The sequence below is a fragment of the Caretta caretta genome, chromosome 1 (assembly GCF_965140235.1).
Source record: "Caretta caretta isolate rCarCar2 chromosome 1, rCarCar1.hap1, whole genome shotgun sequence".
Taxonomy (NCBI): Eukaryota; Metazoa; Chordata; order Testudines; family Cheloniidae; genus Caretta; species Caretta caretta.
In genome coordinates this window covers 316,406,971-316,427,552 of record NC_134206.1, presented here as the reverse complement: position 1 = coordinate 316,427,552, position 20,582 = coordinate 316,406,971, and the positions used below count along the sequence as shown (strand labels likewise).

The following is a 20,582-nucleotide window of genomic DNA, read 5'->3' as shown; positions in this document are numbered from 1 at the left end:
TATCATAGAAGCTTGTAGAAAAACTCCACCACTCAAGACCTTACAATATACAACCAACCCCTAAGACTCAGTTCATAACTTCCAAGGCCAGAAGGGACCATTTTGATCATCTAGTCTGCCCTCCTGTTACAGCAGGAGAGAGAGGGTTTCCCTGACCCATCCTCTGCCACCGCCCTGTCAAGGAGAGGGTGAGTCAGGCTGCTTATGAGAGCCCCCACAAGGGCCTTAAGATTATGGAGGACAGTAGCCACCCAAGAGGTATGTCTGAGTGGCCTGTCAGTGCCTCATGAAGACTCAGCAGGCAGTGGGGAGGTGGTGGGCTACAGGACAGTCCAGAAGATGGAATGAATAAATAAGGGGTGTCAGGTCTTGGCCAGAGAAGCTGGCTGTGCAACTCTGGGAAAAATCTTTGAATGGGAAAGCAAATTTCATCACAGGGTAAAATTCCTCCTCTCAGGCACCTGAAATGCAGCAAACCTTGAACCCAGACTCAGTGTGTTTTTTGTTGGCTACTTTCCAAACATCTCCCACAGCTCTAGCTGGGTTTGGTTGTGGTGTTAAATGTTTCATGTTTAATCAACTAAGTGTTCAGCTCCCGCAGCTGCCAGAAAACACCTGATAGAAACTGCAACTGAAAAGATGAAGGGGGATGATTCATCCAAAGCAAACAGTACTTTGCATAATTTAAGGAAATAATTATCAAGTGACATGTTAAAGAATAAATGTTACTGAACACTTCCCTTTGGAGCACATTATGGAATGAATGACTGGTTGAATTCAGTGACATATTCCAGCCCTTAGCTTTATTTAATGTCACCAGTTGTATTATTCAGCAATACATAGGGAGACAAGAATAATTACAGGTGCAGTAAGTTGTGGACAGGAAGGGGACATGCAGGCCAAGAAAATAACAATTTTGGTTAAATGTTATAAAAATAGGTACATTGCATTGATACAAATAAAGGGCTAGATTGTGTCATTGCGGGACAGCCTTGTGTGGGGAGATATGGGGTGTGGAAGAGCTCTGTTAGTAGTAGGGAGGTACCAGTGGAATTCTGCCCTCTGTACCTAGCAACCTCCTGTGGACAATGGGGGGGAGTGGGGGCCACAAAGGCTATGACTCAACCCCTTTCAGATGGCTAGCACTTCCCGGGAAGACAGCAGAGAGCCCATAGGCTTATAAAGCCTTATCTAAATTCTAGCATGTGTCTTGCCTTTACAAGGGGAGGATCCTTGAGTCCTCTCCCTTTCTTGCACACCCATAAAGGCAGTAGCAAACCTAGCTAAAACCTGATTGGTTGACAAGCTGGTCCTTATGTTGCGTAGCCAAGGGACTACACGGCATTATAATTACTGGGAAATGAGTACTGAATTTCCCAGGAATTTGTCCTTTCAGGAAATAATTTGTGGCACACATTGTCAAGTAAATTAGCATAAAAACACATTTAATTCCAATTATTGTGAACTACCAATTACTACTAATGAATTGCTGAATAGGTATATTCTTTTCCTGAGCCTAATGAGGTCTGGCCTTCTTCATGACATAATTTAGGGGGTAGTGGAATATCCTCTCTAGGAGATACATGCACTGTTGATCGCAAGCTGCAGCTGAAGGGGCAATGTCTACAAGACAGAATGTGTTTTGCTGAAATTTTTCTTTCACTCAAACAGACATGACCCGGACCTCGCTCCCCCTCCTATAAGACTGGGGTTTGACGTTATCTGATAAAATATGACCATGTAAATCATTGTTGCTAACACTGTTATATAATTGCAACAAATCTTGTACAAAGTATGTTGAGTAAAGTGTCTAGGGAAAGGTTATGATTTGCTGAATATGATTATGCTATTTGTATGCATGTATCATTTTTGTATTTGAAGTTATGAGTATTGGCTCTATACCTGTACTTCAAATATGTTTGCTCCTGTGGCAATGCCCACAAGGTATTTAGCTTGCACATCTTGAAGGGACTATTCAAGTTAAATGACTCACTGAGGAACACTTAACTCACAATGGGCCATGGAAGATGCCTATCTACACTTAATAGCCTTTCCTGCGGTGACCTCTGCTAATACTAAGCGAAATCATGCGTGGACATATGACTCCAAGCACCATCTTGTTACCTGTAATTTTCCACAGTGAGACAGTGGTTTCCCTTCACTTGGCAGAAGCTATAAAAGGCTCTGGAAACAGCTCCATTTTGCTTTTTCCTGCTCAAACCTCTGAACTATGAACTTATACTAATGGGAGCATTCTAACCAAGGGACTCAGGATATTCCAATGATTCGGAAGCCAGCAGTTTATTCCATGTAGAGGAGTGATCACCCTGCTCCTGCCCTGAAGGGGTTAAAGCAGTCCTGGAGAGGGCTGTGGCTGCGTAAAAGGGATTAAGAACAGCTGGGGAAGCTGAGTGAGTAGCTGCCCACAGCTGTGGCTAGCTCAATCAGGGCCCAGCTGGCCCTTATAAGAGGGCTGTGGGCCAGAAGTAGAGGAGTCTCACTCTAGCCCTAAAGGGAGAAAGGCTGGCTACCTAGGAGCTGAAGGTTCCTGAGTGGAGCAGGGCAGGGGTTTAGGGCAAAGTGAGCTGGGGAGCTCTAGCCTGGTAAACTCCTAGGCTGAAGGCCTTGGTAAAGGGCCCAGATAGGTACTGGGGCTGTAGAAGGGCAGCTTGGGAATAAGCAGAGGCAGCTGGTCCTAACCCCTTGCTAATGACGAGTGGCTATTACATTGCAGTCTGCCCTAGTGAAAAGGGGCTAGATGGTGACTGGCATTAGCCACTGAGGCAAGGTGGGGATAAAGGGTTGTGGGTTCCCCTGGATGGGGAGACCCAGAGTGGGGATACTGCTGGGGCAGACCCCCAAGGTAAAGGGGCACTGGGGTCCAGGAGGTACATGGGGGGGCCAGCAGCAAACGAGACATTGGCCTGCAGTGGGTGCTCTGGGCTGGAAAGACTTAATTCCCAAGATGACCAGCAGTGAGTCTTTGCTCCTCTACATTCCATCACTCCCATAAGCTTAAACCAAGAACTTTGTAATTAGTGTATATATTTGATTCCTTTAACCAATTTTAACACTCACCTTTCTTTCTATAAACAAACTCAGATTTTTAGATACTAAAGGTTTGGCAACAGCATGATTATTGGGTAAGATCCGAGTTGCATATTGACCTGGGTATGTGGCTGGCCCTTTGGGATCAGAAGAACCTTTTAGTTTGATCAAATTGGTTTTAAAGAACCACTTATCTTTAAGTCTAGTGGCTGGGTGTTGACTACAGGACTGAAATGCCTAAGGAGACTGCTTTTCTGGCTTCTTGTTAGCTAGTGTGGTGAAGCAGAAATTTACTTTTCTTGCTGGTTTGGTATATCTTATGGGAGAATAACCACCAGTTTTGGGGTGTGTCCGTCCTATTTCTCAGCAGTTTGTCCTGAATTTGGTATTCTCAGTTGTGACCCACAAAGGCACGGTGACATGGGGATAGGAGAGAAATTCTGTGCACAACATTTTAGGCCCGCTCCAATTTTTGCTGTGTTTTTCTAAAAGCCATCAATTCTAAATTTTCATTTTAAAAAATCTCTCTGCAGCTATTACAATGAATGCTGCTGCCTTTTTAACCCAGCCTTCCAGAACTCTGCCTCTGGGAAAGCACAGCACCAACAATGGGAACTGTCACAGACCCATCAGCCCATCATTTGCCTTTCTGAGCAGGGAGGTAACAGAAGAGTGTGGGTGGGTTTTGTGAAGGATCAGCAGGGCGACCTCCCATATGCTTTTGAGGATCCCATCCATCAACTGAGAAGAGCTAAGCAGCCAGAAATGCAGGCGCTGATTCGGTTTAACCAAAGCATAAGTCCCGCAAGTGGTTGGCCCTCTCCTACTGCAGTTACTATATCTCCTCTGCAGAGGGCACTGACTGCTGCTGAGCATGGCTGGTGCTTTAGGGTCACTCTAATAGTTGGCCACCCCTCTGGTAGCAGCATGATAGCAGCTGTTCTGGTGCAATCATTTCCCACCAGGCATTGTGAGCTTGTCTACATGGCCCCACAGTGCAGACTGCAGGCAGCGGGGGGGGAAATGAACTGCAGTGCACACGGAGTGTAGAGCCGTAACTGCCCCATGTAGACCCTCCTACCACAAACGAAAAAGTGCCTAGTTTGCATGAACATAGCCCCATTTACAGTTGGTTCTGGCAGGTTCTATGTGGGGCAGTTACAGCTCAACACTTCAGTGGGCATTGCAGCTCACACTGCAAGGCCAGGTAGACAAGCCCTATGTCTCTAGCAAGCATCCAGGATCAGCTGATAGCAGGCTACTCACAAAGTAAAATGCCAAACATTTACTAATCAAGGAAAATAATGAAACAGCCAAGAACTTCATAGTTCCCCCATGGCTTGAGAGCAGATGTAATATGGACTTCCAAACTAATCTTCTCTGAATTGTCCCAGTCTCAGTTCTAGTTTCCTCATCCAGTTTTTATAGCAACTGGAACACATTATCTAAGCATCTTGGGAGCGCTTGCCTCTCCACAGGATTCCTTAGCTCTAGCTGGTCCTAATTGAAAATGCAGCCTCTTCAGGTCTCGGAATACAGAAAAGAGGGTCTAGATGAACCCGAATGAAACAAAGACAAAAGAAAAGGGAAGCTTCTGAATGTGTGCTGGGGTGAACAGGTGACAGAGAGGAAAGGAGAGACATTCATTCCTACTTCATAGAATATCAGGGTTGGAAGGGACCCCAGAAGGTCATCTAGTCCAACCCCCTGCTTGAAGCAGGACCAATTCCCAGTTAAATCATCCCAGCCAGGGCTTTGTCAAGCCTGACCTTAAAAACCTCTAAGGAAGGAGATTCTACCACCTCCCTAGGTAACACATTCCAGTGTTTCACCACCCTCTTAGTGAAAAAGTTTTTCCTAATATCCAATCTAAACCTCCCCCACTGCAACTTGAGACCATTACTCCTTGTTCTGTCATCTGCTACCATTGAGAACAGTCTACATCCATCCTCTTTGGAACCCCCTTTCAGGTAGTTGAAAGCAGCTATCAAATCCCCCCTCATTCTTCTCTTCTGCAGGCTAAACAATCCCAGCTCCCTCAGCCTCTCCTCATAACTCATGTGTTCCAGACCCCTAATCATTTTTGTTGCCCTTCGCTGGACTCTCTCCAATTTATCCACATCCTTCTTGAAGTGTGGGGCCCAAAACTGGACACAGTACTCCAGATGAGGCCTCACCAATGTCGAATAGAGGGGAACGATCACGTCCCTCGATCTGCTCGCTATGCCCCTACTTATACATCCCAAAATGCCATTGGCCTTCTTGGCAACAAGGGCACACTGCTGACTCATATCCAGCTTCTCGTCCACTGTCACCCCTAGGTCCTTTTCCGCAGAACTGCTGCCTAGCCATTCGGTCCCTAGTCTGTAGCGGTGCATTGGGTTCTTCCGTCCTAAGTGCAGGACCCTGCACTTATCCTTATTGAACCTCATCAGATTTCTTTTGGCCCAATCCTCCAATTTGTCTAGGTCCTTCTGTATCCTATCCCTCCCCTCCAGCGTATCTACCACTCCTCCCAGTTTAGTATCATCCGCAAATTTGCTGAGAGTGCAATCCACACCATCCTCCAGATCATTTAGGAAGATATTGAACAAAACCGGCCCCAGGACCGACCCTTGGGGCACTCCACTTGATACCGGCTGCCAACTAGACATGGAGCCATTGATCACTACCCGTTGAGCCCGACAATCTAGCCAGCTTTCTACCCACCTTATAGTGCATTCATCCAGCCCATACTTCCTTAACTTGCTGACAAGAATACTGTGGGAGACCGTGTCAAAAGCTTTGCTAAAGTCAAGAAACAATACATCCACTGCTTTCCCTTCATCCACAGAACCAGTAATCTCATCATAGAAGGCGATTAGATTAGTCAGGCATGACCTTCCCTTGGTGAATCCATGCTGGCTGTTCCTGATCACTTTCCTCTCATGCAAGTGCTTCAGGATTGATTCTTTGAGGACCTGCTCCATGATTTTTCCAGGGACTGAGGTGAGGCTGACTGGCCTGTAGTTCCCAGGATCCTCCTTCTTCCCTTTTTTAAAGATTGGCACTACATTAGCCTTTTTCCAGTCATCCGGGACTTCCCCGGTTCGCCACGAGTTTTCAAAGATAATGGACAATGGCTCTGCAATCACAGCCGCCAATTCCTTCAGCACTCTCGGATGCAACTCGTCCGGCCCCATGGACTTGTGCACGTCCAGCTTTTCTAAATAGTCCCTAACCACCTCTATCTCCACAGAGGGCTGGCCATCTCTTCCCCATTTTGTGATGCCCAGCGCAGCAGTCTGGGAGCTGACCTTGTTAGTGAAAACAGAGGCAAAAAAAGCATTGAGTACATTAGCTTTTTCCACATCCTCTGTCACTAGGTTGCCTCCCTCATTCAGTAAGGGGCCCACACTTTCCTTGGCTTTCTTCTTGTTGCCAACATACCTGAAGAAACCCTTCTTGTTACTCTTAACATCTCTGGCTAGCTGCAGCTCCAGGTGTGATTTGGCCCTCCTGATATCATTCCTACATACCCGAGCAATATTTTTATACTCTTCCCTGGTCATATGTCCAACCTTACACTTCTTGTAAGCTTCTTTTTTATGTTTAAGATCCGCTAGGATTTCACCATTAAGCCAAGCTGTTCGCCTGCCATATTTACTATTCTTTCGACTCATCAACTGTTACTTCATTCATAGCAGAACAGATTCCCAAAGCAGAAAAGGGGCCCATCCCCAGGCTACTGAAAAAAGAAAGGACTAGACTCTTGTCCTTCCCCTCCAGGACCACTACTTTCAGTGTAGTCAAGGAAGGGTGGTCTACTGGTTGGGAATGACCATGGGGTTTGGGTAACACAGGTTCAGGTCCCTGCTTTGCCTCAGACTTCATGCATGATGTTGGACAAATCATCTAGGGCCAGATTTTCAAGGGTATTTAGGTATTGAAAGAAGCAGACAGGCACCTCGTGTGGTTTTTCAAATGTGCGTAGAATTCATACTTCAGTTAAATGCAACCTGAATAGTCCATCACTTTAGGCTGAACTCCCTGTCACGCAGTGGTGGAAGCAAAGCCTTTGCAGAAGGGGAGCCACAACTATTCTTCAGGAGAGAGATGTTCAGGAAAAGGCTGAAGGCTCTTCCCCAGAAGTAGCAGAATCAGCTACTGTAGATTTTTCCTAAATCTAGGACTTCTTTGGGGCAGGCCCTTGAGATGAACCCTCAACAGCATGATGAGCTTCTGGGAATCCCCAGATTGCAAGAAGTCTTTCCTTTCTCGCTGAAACTGCTAATCGCACATGGACAAAAATCTCATATGCTTTAGGCACATCATCACAATTGGTACTGTGGGGCCCAACTCACTAGGGAAACCCCAAAGTGACCTCTAAGTGCAAAGAAGCAATAATGGGTTTAGCAGACAGACTGCTGGATTTCACTGGCAGATCTTCAAAGGTGGTTGAGAGAGGCTGTCAGGGTTCCTTCCCCACTCTGAACTCTAGGGTACAGATGTGGAGACTCGCATGAAGGACCCCCTAAGCTTATTCTTACCAGCTTAGGTTAAAAACTTCCCCAAGGTACAAACTTTGCCTTGTCCTTGAACAATATGCTGCCACCACCAAGCATTTTAAATAAAGAACAGGGAAAGAGACCACTTGGAGATGTCTTTCCCCCAAAACATCCCCCCAAGCCCTACACACACCCTTTCCTGGGGAGGCTTGAGAATAATATCCTAACCAATTTGTTACAAAAATCATCAAAGACCCAAACCCCTGGATCTTGGAACAATGGAAAAATCAGTCAGGTTCTTAAAAGGATTTTATTTTAAAAAAAGAAAGGTAAAAATCACCTCTGTAAAATCAGGGTGGAAAATACTTTACAGGGTATTCAGATTCAAAACACAGAGAGTCCCCCTCTGGGCAAAACCTTAAAGTTACAGAAGACAGGAATAAACCTCCCTCTTAACACAGACCCAGGAAGGTGGAAGCTGTGTGAGCTTTGTGTCCCAAAGATAGGCTGCTCACAGGATTCTGTAACAGGGTTCCCCTGGGGATTGTAGTGAGCAGTCCCAGGGGCAGAGGAATCTACAGCTCGACCCTGGCAAAGAGGTGGTGACCTCGAGAAGGGCTGGCGCACTAGGGGTTCTCCCTGGAAACCGTGGGGAGCTGAGAGCACACAGGCCTGTGAGTCCACAGCAACTTGGGAAGAGCGGAGTGATGGCCTGGCACCATCTCCTTAAGAAGGACATTGTAACCCTGCGCAGAAAGAGAGGGTTGAGCAGTGGAAAGTTCACCAAAGCATAGTTAATCGTGCAGCTGGAGGAGGATGATCACTCTAAGGAGCAGATTCCTGACCCCAGATGGGGCTATAGCAGGATCTGGGTGAGGCCTCATCTGGAGTACTGTGTCCAGTTTTGGGCCCCACACTTCAAGAAGGATGTGGATAAATTGGAGAGAGTCCAGCGAAGGGCAACAAAAATGATTAGGGGTCTGGAACACATGAGTTATGAGGAGAGGCTGAGGGAGCTGGGATTGTTTAGCCTGCAGAAGAGAAGAATGAGGGGGGATTTGATAGCTGTTTTCAACTACCTGAAAGGGGGTTCCAAAGAGGATGGCTCTAGACTGTTCTCAATGGTATCAGATGACAGAACGAGGAGTAATGGTCTCAAGCTGCAGTGGGGGAGGTTTAGATTGGATATTAGGAAAAACTTTTTCACTATGAGGGTGGTGAAACACTGGAATGCGTTACCTAGGGAGGTGGTAGAATCTCCTTCCTTAGAGGTTTTTAAGGTCAGGCTTGACAAAGCCCTGGCTGGGATGATTTAACTGGGAATTGGTCCTGCTTTGAGCAGGGGGTTGGACTAGATGACCTTCTGGGGTCCCTTCCAACCCTTATATTCTATGATTCTATGATTCTATGGGAGCAGCTGGAGTGGTAGCAAGGCACCGCCAGGACTCCTGTCCCCAACCAGAATTAGTTCTAGAAAAGGGTGTAGTTTTGATCCAGTTCTTATTTTGCTTTAGCCATTATTAGCCAGTAAGGAGCTGCGTAGTGTCATCTGGTTAAGTCTCCTAAACCAGCTGTAACTGGCAGCATTAGTAAACTGTTATCCTTTATGTGGACCAGTTATTAAAAGGGTGTGGGGACATAGCATTCCTCTACTTCCAGGAAATAGCTGTGAAAAATACTGGAAAACTGAGACTGAGGACTCCTGGGTCCCATTCTAGGTTCTGGAGGACAGTGTTCTATAGTGGTTATAGACCCTTCCGCCTCTGCAGCCCCCGCCTGCCTCTGTCCCCTTCTATTCCTATCCCACCCCTCCAGCTCCTGCCCGAATCCCTCTCTGCTCCTGTTCAATGCTCCCACTCCCTCTCCCCCTTCCTCCTTTGCTGCTATCCCCTTTCTCTTCTGCTCCTCCCCATCCTCTGACTTTTGCAACCTGTTCCCCCAAGCCCTCATTTCTCACTACTCTGCATTCCTACATAACTAATTCCACTTTCTCCTTCTCCTCCCTGCTCTCACTTCCGGTACTTGCTGCCACAGCAGCCCCTGGCTGCTGGGAGAAGCAATTGCAGGGGAAGTATGGCTTAGCTTCTTCAAAGAATTTAGCTGCTAAACTCTAACATCTCTAGTGAGCATGTACCAAGTGGAGTTTTCCAAAGGCTCATAGCTTGGCCATGTTGTGCAGCTTTTCATAGGGATAGCAAAAGGCACATCCCTGACAGTAGGGATGGTTAAAGTTTGAAAAAAATTATAGGCAAATGAAAACAGGGTCATAAATTGGGAAGTGTCAGGCAACCTTAACTATAGGCATAGCCATCAACTCTCCCTCTCAGAAACTAGTAATTGGAGGCTACATTTTCTGTAGTTACACCCATGTAAATCCATCTTAATTCCATTAAGTTCAGTGCAGTTTTACACAAGCACAGGGGCCAGATTCCACCACATTTACTCATAGTGAGAAACCCCAATTCAATTTCAGTTTGAAGGGTGACAGGGTCACATTGTAGGCTAAGATGTTATTGCAACAAAGCACATTGGACCCAGTCCTTCCTTCCTAGTGAACAGGTTTTGGCTTTGGGTAGGGGTTCTCTGCTGGGGACAGATGAAGAGAATACTAACCCATATACCCAGATTGTGACACACCACTGAGAAGTGGGAGGAGCCAGGATTTGGTCCAATATGAGCAAAGAACTGTAAAATATCAGGAGGGTATTTATCTCCACTGTCCTGCATTGATTCTGATAGAAGTGTGTATACAGTTATAGGGGGAAAGAGATATGTAAATTAACCAGTGCTTCAATTATAAATCCATTTCATAGTGCAAAGCTCCACACTTTCAGCTAACTGGAGGGTTTAGAGAGGCTATCTGTGCCCCCCTGCTCCTTGAGCTCCAGTCCTGCATAAGGCAGACCTTCCCCAACCCCAATCCTCCCTACCATCTCAGTAAAATGCACATTTGGTGTAATAGGCTTTAACATCAAAGAAGCCAAGAATTTTTTTTCCTCCCTCAGGCTCCTAGCGAACCATATGTTTCAGCTCGGCAAACATGTCTTCAATTGACACACTTTTTTCTTTTCTTTTTTAAATTGCCCCTGGAGGATCCTAAAACAAAAAGGCATGCAGATGGAAAATATATTTTATTGATCAAACACTTGTTCCACTCCCTCCTTCCCTCCCCTGCTCCCAACCTCCCATAATCAATCCCACATGGGTTTCAGGCATCAACATTGTTCATGTCTTTGTTAATGTCACTTCCTTATTACACAAAAGGAATTAACAATGTTTGATAGGAGTTTGGAGAGTTTTAAAAGAAATAAATGACAAACACTAAACATTTTGTATCGTATGTGGTATTATTTTCAGTTGCAAGTATAAATAGTAGCATTATAATACAAGACAAACACTTCAGTTCATTATTTTGACAAAATACTTTTCTTAAGAACTGTATTTCATGTAAAAGTTTTAAACAACCAAGAAACCAGAAGCCTGATCTGCTTCTCTTTGAAGTCAATGGGGGTTTTCCCATTAACTTAATGGGAGGAGGATCTAGTTCCCTAGAGAGGAAATGTCATTTTAATTTGGAATTATTTAACAAAGCTGTAAAGTTGTTTCCAGAAAAGAAAACAGGAAAAATGCCTTTGACTCAAAGAAATACAATACATAAAATACTGAATGCAGTTATGAGATAGACCTGAGAAGAATTTCAGGGATACAGGTCTGTCTATGGCAAGATTTGCCACAGTGCTCTAAAGTTATCAGAAAGGCTCTAGAAAATAAAGAAAGCTACGGTTCAGTTCACTAGAGGGAAGTAAATGTATTAACATTGATAAGAAATCTCTTCCATTCCATAACTTAGTAATTTAGGTTTATGGTTCTAAAAGGAAGATTAGAAATGTGTAATTCTTGAAGTACCCATAATACGGCAACTAGAGTGCAAAACTTGCCCATTTCTGGCATCTTAAATAAACCATTCAATTCACAGGAAAATGTGGGACAGATTCTCTGCCTATATCTCAAGAACAGTAAACGTTGGTTAGATCATGTGGGTAAACAGACTGATACTCCCTCATCTGAAGATGTAAAATGTTACACTCTGCACTTGTAAAGCCTTTTACACTTGTGAATAGTCCTATCAAAGTCGGTTTGCATGAGAGTGGACTATTCATGTGAGCAAGTAACATGTAAAGTCAACCTGATATTGAGAAGGACGCTGAGGATCTTGAAAGAGTTCTGCTAAATTCACCAGCCACCATCATCAATGCAAGGAAGAGGTACTCTTCGCTCTAGTGGAGAAACTAAACAGGACAGGAGATTGGCATTTCCCCTCATTTGGAACAGTCTATTGCAACAGTATAGCATTAGGATTTATACAGTTCTAAGCCCTTCTCAGCAACTCAGGGACTTGGCTGCTTGAGTGCACAGGTGTCCAAAAGAAAGAAATTATTACACTTCATGCTAAGTGGCATAGTTTTCCTTCTGGAAAGGCAGCGATTGGCATGGTGTGAGAATGGGGGCACCCTCTCAGCTGAGCAATGATCCCTCCACATCAAGCTTAAAGTATATTTTTTTCCTCTTCCCTGACTGTTTCCCTCTCTCCCCCTGCCCTCCTTTGCCTCCCTCTTTGGGCTGGGCCTTTTCAGTTTGAGAGCTTGAGGTGCTCTCTATCTCTGTTCATCTCACCTCTTCTGGGGGAGGGTCCAGAGCTTCCTTCTACTCTTATTATGGAGAAGTCTACTTTCCCCTCTTTCTCTTCCTTTATTCATTTATTCTTTCCTTTCCCTGCAATGGTACCCAGTCAGTTCTGACATCATGAGGTGCAGGCAGGAACCCAAAGAGAAACATGTGCTTCCAGCAGGGGCAAGAGTTTTATCAATGACAGAGAAATATCGGGACCACTTCCAGGTATAATGGGATCTACAATACTAACTCCAGTACAGATATTACAAAGCCATTGCCTCTGCTTTGTGGACAGAGGGTTTTACCAAGGCTTCTTCAGGACTGTCAATCCCACATCTCTCACGAACATTAAAAAACTGACATGCTGTACACTGAAGAGAATAGCTGACTACCTCTGCCTTATGATCTGTGCTGGACTTCTGCCTTCATGTTTCTTTCTGTGAAAAACTGAGAAATAAATCATAATGTAAGATGCCATTTTATTTTCACTTTAATTCATACATTTATTTTTGCAGTAGCTGATTGGAAATATTCATATCCCTTAAATTGCAGAGGGGAAAGCAAACAGCGGTCAAATGGAAAAGAATGTATAAATTAGAGAAGCCTTGTGTCTTAGGCAATGCTTTTAAAAATGAGGGTCTGACTACCCAGTTCCTTAAGCTCTGTTGCTTCAGAGGGAAAGTCATGCTGAATACAAATTTCAATGTCTGATGAAAAAAATATAATGTATTAAATATGCCAGTTGGACACCTTGCCTTGAATTTGGAAATAGATTAACCTTCATGAGCATGAACTAATTTTACCTCTGATATAAGGGTTTTGTAATTATTGGATGCTGAATTTCTGGCAGAAAAATAGAGTGGAAACATTAAAACCATTTTGAGAGGACTGCTGCTGGATGATGCTTTTACAGATGTACATGATAATTTCATTGTAAAGACATGCAATATATCTGGTATAAAACTATAAAGATGATCTTTTCTTCTCAATCCCATGCCACAGCAAACCAGGAAAAATCATTTACAAATATTTGCACAGTGATCTGATTGGGAAAGGGTCGGATAGTCATTCTAGCACCATGAGTCACAACTGAAAAATAGCATGGCCGCTGACTGTTACCAGCGAGAAAGCGCAGTGTTAATGGGGGAGTTTGAAGTATCTACTTTGACTAAAGTTTTTTATCTCTTTGTATGGTTTTGCACCCCTTACATAGCTCCAACAGTACTTATACTGATCATTACAACAGCCACCCTCTGCATGAAAACCTCGGTTACAATGTAGGACAAATCCTACTCTTACCCAGTAAAAAAAACGTGAGATGAAGTATGAATGCTGAGGGCCAGATTTTGATACCTAAACTCATGCTCAGAGTATTTTCTACAGTTTTTACTCCACTTTCTCTGCCCTGTATTGACTGGCTGTTTTCTCCAACCCCATCCTGCTCTCTCCCAGTCTCCTCACCTCTGCCTCATTCCTCCCCTTCCCCTCACACACTTCTCTCTCTCCTCAAGGTCTTTACTGCCCTGTCCCCCTCAGTCACCTCTTCTCTTCACTGTTCCCTCTCCCTTCCCTTGTTGTGCTGTTTGGCTAATCCCCTCCAACTAAGCCCCATCCCCCACCCATGAGAGAGAGAGAGAGAGAGAGATTATGGAATTAACAGGATATTTGCAGGCCATCACACTGATTACTCTGTGTATGCTATTTCCCTTTCCCCCACTCTTTGCCTGTCTTATCTAGTTAGGCCATGTCTACCCAAGCACTTATGTCAGCAAAACTTTGTCACTCAGGGGTGTGGAAAACACACACACACACCCCTGAGCGACATGTTTTGCCGGCATAAGTGCTCATGTGCACAGCGTTATGTTGGCAGGAGATGCTCTCCCACCACTCATTAAGCTGGTTTTATTATATCAATGGGAGAGCTCTCTGCACGAGCACTCTTAGGTCACGTCTACACTACCCGCCGGATCAGCGTGTAGTGATCGATCTATCGGGGATCGATTTATCGTGTCTAGTGTAGATGCGATAAATCAATCCCTGATCGCTCTGCCATCGACTCCAGAACTCCACCAGGGCGAGAGGTGGAAGCAGAGTTGATGGGGGAGCGGCGGCCATTGATCCACGCCGCGAGGACGCAAAGTAAGTGATTCTAAGTCGATCTAAGATTCAGCTATGCTATTCTCATAGCTGAAGTTGCATATCTTAGATCAATCCCTCCCTCCCCCCCAGTGTAGACCAAGCCTTACAGCAGCACAGCTGTATCGGTACAGCTGTGCCACTAAGTTTTTACGTGTAGACATTGCCTTAGACTACAAGTTCTTTAGGGAAGGGATTGTCTATTACACCATATTTGTACTGTGCCTAGCACAATGGGGCCTAATTTTGGTTGATCCCTAGGCACTACCATAATAAATAATAAAATGCTGATTAGCACCTTGCTTCACAAATAGTACCATTGAAATCAATAGGTCAACTCTTGGAGTAAGGCACTATTCAAGGTGATTAAGGATTCCAGAATCTGGCTGGGAGTAAATGAAGTCTAATTGTCCTGATGTTTTGCAGACATAAACTTCTTGGTACATACTTGGGAGCAAGTTTTGTTTAAGCTAGCTGCTTGAGAGACTGCCTCTCTCTCTGTGCAATACCCTGGCACCCATGACCATCGCAGAGACTTCAGCAAGCAGTCCCCTTGTTTAAGAAGAAAGGGATTAGCAAGAGGACATTGTCAGTTGCAGGCCCTGAGCTTTGGCATTAACTTCCTCTCCCTTAGTTCACCAGAGCCCAGATCTAGAGACCCTCAGCAGATGCTACAAAACATGCCTCTTCTCCCAGGGTTTTATCTGGGGCAGGAGTCCAGGGTACTGTGTGAATGATCAGGTGGGGCATCTGGGCATGGATAATGAGGAAAGCTTCATTCTGGAGGCTAGGGAAGGATTTTTAACTATTTTTCCACTATATACCATTAATGTCCATTTGTTTTTAAATCTATATTCCAGATTGTCAAGAAAATATGGACTGATTCTCCAATTAACATTCCCTTGATTATGTACCTGTTAAAATTTTATGTCCAAGGAGAGCCATCATTGTCACCAGGATTAAAATTATTGCTGTCAGGGACATGATCCTTATGGAGTTTTCATCATCTTCTTGACTCTCGGAAGATAATGCTGGGAAAAATGTATTTGTTGTTATGGAAAATGCACATCTGAGAATAAATAATTTCTAAATAGTGACTCTATTCACTAAAAACATAACACTTGCTGCAGACCACAAAGTGCATTTCTTTTAGCCTCCAAACAAATAGCTGGAACTAGGCACCCATACTGGATCACAGTGAGGTCCATCAAGTCCAGTATCTTGCCTCTGAAGTAGACAGTTTCAGTTGCTTCAGAGGAAGGTATGTGAACATTGCAGTAGGCAAATGTGGGATAATCTGCATGACACATTAGATCTTATCTTGATCTCTAATAGTTAGAGATTGGCTTAGCCTTAAAACCTAAAGCATGAGGTTTTGTAGTCCCTCTACAAAATTTTAATTAGCTTTAATTATAACTGGATATTCTCAATATTCATATATGTGTCCAATGCCTTTTTTTAATCTTGTTGAGTCCTTTGTCCAAAAAACTTCCTATGGCAAGGAGTTCCACAGTTTAGTCACATTATGGGGGAGAATATTTCCTTTTATCAGTTTTTAATTTCCTACCTTTCAATTTAATTAAATGTCTCCTTGTTCTTATGTTATAAAAGACAGAGCAGAATCTCCCAGTCCACCTTTTCTAACCTTTCATTATTTTATATGCTTTTATCATGTCCTGGAAAGTTATATCCTGATAACCTCAACTGTAGTGATGAATGTGTTTAAGTATTTGACTTCATGCGGTATTGTATTTTTCAAAGAAAATGAGTTACCAAGTCCCATACAAGCACTCCCTCAGAGCTCTGCCACCAGGATACAATTATAGGCCCCAACGTTTTTAGAGCCAGGCTTCTTAAAGTGAACTGTGAAGAGCTTTTATGGTACAACCAAAATGTGTACTAGGAATTATATCTCTAAAGCTATGTTTTTCAAAGGGCCTTATGAGCAGGTGATTTTCGCATCTGCTTTTAACACTCCATAGACCATGTATGGTCTCAACCCTCACTCCCTTCCTGTGATTTGATTTGATTTATTACAGCAACTGAACAATAAGATGACCAAGTGCAATTGGAGTCTTCTTCCCAGCTTGACTGCACCTAGAGTTCTCAGTTCAGCGCTTCTCCTATTGTGCCTTAGATCCAAAATCCCTGTCTCAGGGCTATCCCTGCTGTGAGCCCTGATCTGACCTCACTATTGCTTATTGCTAGGACTTAAACTTAAACACAGTTGAGCCCATCATTGTATCTGAGAACTTTTCAAACCATTAATTAATTTATCCTTGCAATACCTCCATGAGGTAGGGAAGTGCTATTATCCCCTTTGTACAAATGGGGAACTGAGTCACAGAGGGATTAAATGACTTGCCCAGAGTCACACAGAAAGTCTGTGGCAGTGCTGGGAATTTACCCTTGAAGGTTTACTGAGTTCCAGTTCCGTGTCTTAGTCACAATGTCACCCTTCCTCCTTTACTTACGGAGTAAAGAGATCAGGATTTGACTCTGAAATCTGCAGCCCAGAAGGATGGGGATTGTTGTGTCAGTCCCAGGAGACCCTAATTCTGCTGTCAAACCCATCTCATCTTCTATCTCAATCTTTCATGTGACACATTATTAGTACTTACTGCATTGGATATCGCAGATCTGTAGTGGAACAGAATAATCTACATCTGTCCTCCCCACCTTTTATAAAAGAAAGAAAAAAATGGTTATATCCCTCTCAACAATATTGTTTATGATCATTTGTTTTGGCAAAATAAACATTGCCTTGTTAGTTTACTGAAATGAATGCAGATTTAAAAAACAAACAAACATCTGTTTAATGGTTTAGCTTATACTTGTGTCACTCTTAGTCACTTTCACAGTTACAGAAGATGTAGCTACCAGGGAATTTTCTGCTGGAATGATTTTCTGATGGAAAATAAGGGTTCCCTAGTTGCCTTTCTAGATGGCCCTTGTCACTTTCACTTTCTGACTAAAGACAGAAAGTGACAACAGCCTTCCAGGCCAGCTGCCAGAAGAAGAGCACCAGAAGAACTTTCTACCTCCCCATGCCTCCAAGCCCATCTGACTCTGGATGTTTAGTTTTAAAAAAAGTGATTTTTGTTTTCCAGTGTGCCTAGCATACTTTTGGGTGCTATACAATAATAAAAATAGTTCTAAGTTTCTGGTGAAAATACTCATAAAAAACAAATGTAACACTCACTTTCCAGGTGGAATCAGACCTTGGAGTTTTAAATTCATTTTCTATGAACATATCTGTTAGTAAAACTCAGTTCTACAGATATGTGCTGGCATTTTTGCATATTATTTGCCCAGCTCTGTTTCAATAATAGTCATTTAAATATGTATCAGTACACTTAGTATGCTGCATGTCTCCTTGTTTAATATTGTATACATATGCCTGAATGCGCTAAAGTCCTTAGACTTGTTTTTTAGAAAATGTTAATACATTTGTTACTTCCCTCTGCCCTTCTGACTCCAATCTTTTCATCATAAGAGGTTTTATAGATGGAGGGGTTAATTTAATAGCCCTTAATATTCCACTGTTGCCATCTACAAAAATAAGAGATCAAGAATGGACCTTAAATAATTAATACAAGCTCAGCAAGGGACAACAGCAGCACATTCAAACTATTAATAATGCTCTTTGCAACCTACAAGTGGGTCATGGTCAGATTTGGATGGGAGGAGGCAGCTGCGACACTGCCCACAGTTTCTTATTTCCATGCCAGCTTGTTTATTTAGTGCAGAGTATATCTACAAATCAGCAGACCTACCTGAATGCAAACTTCTGAGCCACATATTTCACCTGAAATATTGACAGATGTGGGCTGAGAGTCACCCTGATGAAAACAAAGTGGAAAGCTGTTAACTTCAGAGCTTGTGGGCAACCAAAATGCATAGTCTCCCTCCAGCTCTTTGGCTCTTTTGTCAGTAATGTTATGTATTTAACTACCTTAAAATATGTGGCAGATTGTTTTCATTATTGAAGGTTCTTTTCCTTTTAAGGACTTCCCTCCCTCGGGGGTACGGAACGCCGTGAGCACAGTGCAGCCAGTTTGGTTCAGGAGGTGCAGGATTTGAGGAACCCATGAAGAGGGCCCATATCCCAGCACATTATGGAGCACAGCACTGTGTCGAAGTGCATAAGGTGGATTGGGGGGTGGACCAGGAAGGGAGACTGGGTAATGATCCACTTTCCATTTCCCCCACACTCCCAGAAGGGGAGGATGCCAGTTGTGGAGGTTGCTAAAGATGGGAGGCTATGGCAGAAGCCATCGAAGGCTTCTACTTGTACTCCATGGCCTAGCTGGGCCAGAGGGGAGAGCCCTGTGTGCTGCAGATCTCCCCATCCCACAGCCAGCTACTCAGGCTGTGTTCTGAGAAAGGATTACCCTGATAGTAAATTTCAGAGTAGCAACCGTGTTAGTCTGTATTCGCAAAAAAAAAAGGAAGACTTGTGGCACCTTAGAGACTAACCAATTTATTTGAGCATAAGCTTTCGTGAGCTACAGCTCACTTCATCACGAAAGCTTATTTGAGCTTATGCTCAAATAAATTGGTTAGTCTCTAAGGTGCCACAAGTACTCCTTTTCTTTTTGCAAATACAGACTAACACGGCTACTACTCTGAAACCTGTCATTGTGCAAGGCACTGAATTTAGCTGTATGGAGTGGAAATCTATCAACTTCATGAAAAAACTTGCACCTGATGGTAAAGTTACCCTAAAAAAATTGTTCTGCTGCTTAAAATAGTTATTTGTGGCTTGTGCGCAAAAAGGAAAATGACTATTTCTCTGGAACTATGGGCCCTGTACTGCTTTTCTTTCCTCAACAAAGCTCCTGAAGACGACAGGGATAAATTAGGTAAATATGGCCTTAACCCAAAACTATTGTGAATACATTAATATTGAGGCTATGAACAATTGTTTATGAGAACAATAGCTCAGTGTTAAGTCATCATGAGACCCTGGTGGAAATTGCTCATGGTCTTGGGGCAGGGAACCATGTGTAATCTACGCGAGTTCCCATTCTATCGTCACTAAAGAGACCAGGTCAATCTCTACCACAGGACAATGGAAACAATGGACATTTCTGAACAGACTGGCACCCTGTTTGATATGTCCAGTTTCACAATAATATCTGGCTCGGATCCAATCCTACTTAGCCCTGGTCTACACTATGAGTTTAGGTCAAATTTAGCAGCATTAGATCGCTTTGACCCTGCACCCATCCACACAACAAAGCCATTTTTGTCAACTTAATGGGCTCCTAAAATCGACTAATATCCGACGAGGGGATTAGCGCTGAAATAGACATCGCCAGGTTGAATTTGGGTTAGTGTGGACGCAATTAAACTGTATTGGACTCCAGGAGCTATCCAACAATGGTCCATTGTGACCGCTCTGGACAGCACTCTGAACTTGGATGCACTGGCCAGGTAGACAGGAAAACCCCTGCGAACTTTTGAATTTCATTTCCTGTTTGGCCAGTGTGGAAAGCTGATCAGCACAGATGACCGTGCAGATATCAGCAAAGGTGACCATGGAGTCCCAGAATTGCAAAAGAGCTCCGGCATGAACCGAATGGGAAGTACTGGATCTGATCACTGTATGGGGAGACGATTGCGTGCTATCAGAACTCTGTTCCAAGAGATGAAATGCCAAAATATTTGAAAAAAAAAAAAATCTCCAAGGGCATGAAGGACAGAGGCTATCACAGGGACCCACAGCAGTGCCACGTGAAACTTAAGGAACTTAGGCAAGCCTACCAAAAAACCCAAGAGGCAAAAGCCTGCTTGGGGTCAGAGCCCCAGACATGCTGCTTCTAGGATGAGCTACATGCAATTCTAGGGGGTGCCCCTACCACTGTAGGTGCCCCACCCCTATACATGAACTCCTGCAAGGGTGGGGAGTCTCACGCAACAGGGACGAGGATTTTGGGGATGAGGAAGATGAGGGGGAGGTTGAAGATCGCTTGCCTGGTGTGCACTGAGAAGCCATTCTCCCTGACAGCCAGGAGCTGTTTATCACCCGAGATCCAATACCCCTCCCAATCTGGGCTCCCAGACCTTGAAGGCAGAGAAGGCAGCTCTGGTGAGTGTACCTTTATAAATATAATACACGGTTTAAAAGCAAGCGTGTTAGTGATTACTTTGCCCTGAAGACTTGGGATGTATTCGTGGCCAGCACAGCTACTGGAAAAGTCTGTTAATGTGTCTGGGGTTGGGGCGGAAATCTTC

General features: G+C 44.0%; 1 protein-coding gene across 4 annotated transcripts in view; it reads right to left on the bottom strand.

Annotated features, from left to right (window-relative positions):
* Positions 1-10,647: 10,647 nt before the first annotated feature.
* Positions 10,648-20,582, bottom strand: part of IL17REL (interleukin 17 receptor E like) — an 83,878-nt gene continuing 73,943 nt past the window's right edge. For all 4 annotated transcript variants that reach the window (XM_048836830.2, XM_048836831.2, XM_048836834.2 and 1 more), the window contains 5 exons: positions 18,119-18,184; positions 16,964-17,021; positions 15,257-15,373; positions 12,599-12,653; positions 10,648-11,824 (listed from right to left, as the gene is read on the bottom strand). In XM_048836830.2, the coding sequence (XP_048692787.1) occupies positions 11,785-11,824; positions 12,599-12,653; positions 15,257-15,373; positions 16,964-17,021; positions 18,119-18,184 (336 nt within the window). In that variant the 3' untranslated portion in view covers positions 10,648-11,784. The remainder of the gene's footprint in view (positions 11,825-12,598; positions 12,654-15,256; positions 15,374-16,963; positions 17,022-18,118; positions 18,185-20,582) is intronic.